General features: G+C 38.9%; 1 protein-coding gene across 1 annotated transcript; it reads left to right on the forward strand.

The window, feature by feature from the left end:
• Positions 1-250: 250 nt before the first annotated feature.
• LOC140806649 (uncharacterized) lies at positions 251-2,180 on the forward strand. The gene is made up of 5 exons (XM_073163202.1): positions 251-580; positions 642-809; positions 927-1,169; positions 1,287-1,670; positions 1,833-2,180. The coding sequence occupies exons 1-5, from the start codon at positions 251-253 to the stop codon at positions 2,178-2,180; spliced, it is 1,473 nt and encodes a 490-aa protein (XP_073019303.1).
• The last annotated feature ends 316 nt before the right edge of the window (positions 2,181-2,496 follow it).

A 2,496-nucleotide genomic window follows, 5' to 3' on the forward strand; every position in this document is an offset into this window, starting at 1 on the left:
TATCAAAGCATAAGATATTTGGGAACATAGTAGATCGAGTCAGTTCGAATTGCTTGATCATGAGATATATTTGCTAGCATTATCATTGTACCATATGCGAAATACATGATCATAATTGAGAACTCTATTATTGAGCTTTATTCGAGAATTTTGAGATTATTGAGTCTCGAGAACCAGAGATGATTGATACAAGATTGAGATGATTATGATATTGTGATTTTATCTGTGTTTGATCTATTGTATATCAGACATGGCTACTCGAGGTAGAGGTCGTGGTAGACCAAGACAGAACATACCAGTGGCACAAGATCAAGGCAGTTCTACTCATACTCAGATGGATATAACTCCGACTCCGATGGAGATACTGTTAGCCAGATTTCAGTCTTTGCACCCACCGATGTTGAAGGGTACCGAAAATGCATTAGAGTTTGAGAACTGGTTGGAGAATATGGATCAGTTATTTGAATCTCTTGAGTATCCAGATGATCGTAGAATAAAATTAGTTGTTCATCAGTTATTATATGTTGCTAAGAGTTTGTCGATCATGACAAAGAAAGCTTTAGATGGTCGAGGTACGATCGTTATCTGGGATATTTTTAAAGCTGAATTTTATCAGCTTTTCTTTCCTACCTCTTACACAGAAAGATAAGGGAGCCGAGTTTGCAAATTTAAAGCAGGGAAATCTGAATATTGAGGACTATGTTGCTAAGTTCTCGAATTTATTGAGATTTGCTACTCATGTAGCATTCGATGAAGAAGCTAAGGCCGATCATTTCATAAATGGTCTTAATCCTGATATATATACCCTGGTTAATACTGGAAGGCCTAACACTTTTGCTGAGGCTCTTGATCGAGCCAAGGGAGCTGAAACTTGAATCATTAGGCAGAGAGGTTCTCAATATTCGCAAAGACCCCAAAAGCCACAGTTCCGACAGCAGTTCAGACAGGGTAATACTGGCGGTAACAGTGGCAACATAAGAGAGCAGTTCAAGGCTAGAGATAAACAATTTAAGAGGCATGGAAGTAATTTTTCGAGTTCTAGTGGATCGAGACAATCTGGTTCAGTTCAGACCACTGGTTATTCAGGCCCGACTTGTGGTCAGTGCGGTGGTAGACATTATACCGATCAGTGTAGAGGAGTTTCGGGAGCTTGCCATTTGTGTAACCAGGTGGGACACTATGCTCGAGTGTGTCCTAATCGTGGCAGTGATATATCTCAGAGTGGGGGATCAACGAGATAGACACCTCATCAGAATCGCCAGACTCCTACAGTTCATTCCTATCAGCAGTCAAATCGGTCAAATCAGAATAAACAGAGTGGTATCCACAGGGCAGGACAGTCACCTAGACTACAGGCTCGAGTTTTTGCACTCACTGAGGATGAGGCACATAATGCTCCAGATAATGTCATTGCAGATAATTGTTTTCTCTCTGGTAATCCTGCTTATGTTTTGATGGATACTGGAGCATCACATACTTTCATAGCTGAGCACTTTTCCACATTGCATTCGTTGCATTCTATGACATTATCATCTACATTATCTATTTCTACTCCACTGGGCAAAGTGATGAGGTCGGCTGAAATGATAAATGGTTGTGAATTTCGTTATGAGAATAATGTCATTGAATTTGATTGCATTGTCTTGGAGATGTCTGATTTTGACTGCATAGTTGGTATTGACATGTTGACAAGATACAAAGCTACTGTAGATTGTTTTCAGAAGATTGTTAAGTTTAGGCCTAATATGACAGATCACTGGACGTTTTATGGTAAGGGTTCTCGGGCTAAGATTCCTTTGATATCTGTCTTGTCCATGACTCGTTTGTTGCAGAAAGGAGCAGAATGTTTCTTGGTTTATGCAATTGATATTACAAGGTCAGTACCTAAATTGGTAGATATTCCAATTGTTAGTGAATTTTCAGATATATTTCCAGATGAGATTCCAGGATTTCCTCCAGTCCGAGAGATTGAGTTCAACATTGAGTTGATGCCAGATACACAGCCTATTTCTAGAGCTCTTTATAGGATGGCGCCAATTGAACTGAAGGAAGTAAAGGAACAACTTGAGGATCTATTGGCTAAAGGATATATAAGACCAAGTTTTTCACCTTGGGGTGCTGTGGTTTTATTCGTGAAGAAGAAAGATGGGTCTATGAGGCTTTGTATCAATTATAGATAGTTGAATAAAGCCAAAGTAAAGAATAAATATCCTTTGCCAAGGATTGATGATCTCTTTGACAAGTTGCAGGGTTCTTCAGTATATTCTAAGATTGATTTAAGATCTGGATATCATCAGTTAAGAGTTAGAGAGGCAGATGTGCCTAAGACTGCTTTTCGTACCAGGTATGGGCATTTTGAATTTTTGGTTATGCCTTTTGGGTTGACTAATGCACCTGCGGTATTTATGGATTTGATGAACCGTGTGTTTCAACGGTCTATAGATCAATTTGTTGTGATCTTCATTGATGATATTCTTATTTATTCAAAATCTGAAT

The sequence above is a fragment of the Primulina eburnea genome, chromosome 12 (genome assembly GCF_022965805.1).
Source record: "Primulina eburnea isolate SZY01 chromosome 12, ASM2296580v1, whole genome shotgun sequence".
Lineage (NCBI taxonomy): Eukaryota > Viridiplantae > Streptophyta > Magnoliopsida > Lamiales > Gesneriaceae > Primulina > Primulina eburnea.

What these genes read in the sequence shown, in the direction of transcription:
- LOC140806649 (XM_073163202.1), top strand. Translation starts at nt 251, where the DNA reads ATGGCTACTCGAGGTAGAGGTCGTGGTAGACCAAGACAGAACATACCA. An exon ending in ATCCTGATATATATACCCTG is followed by an intron (nt 810 to 926) that starts GTTAATACTGGA and finishes CAAAAGCCACAG; the next exon opens with TTCCGACAGCAGTTCAGACA. An exon ending in CTTGCCATTTGTGTAACCAG is followed by an intron (nt 1,170 to 1,286) that starts GTGGGACACTAT and finishes CATTCCTATCAG; the next exon opens with CAGTCAAATCGGTCAAATCA.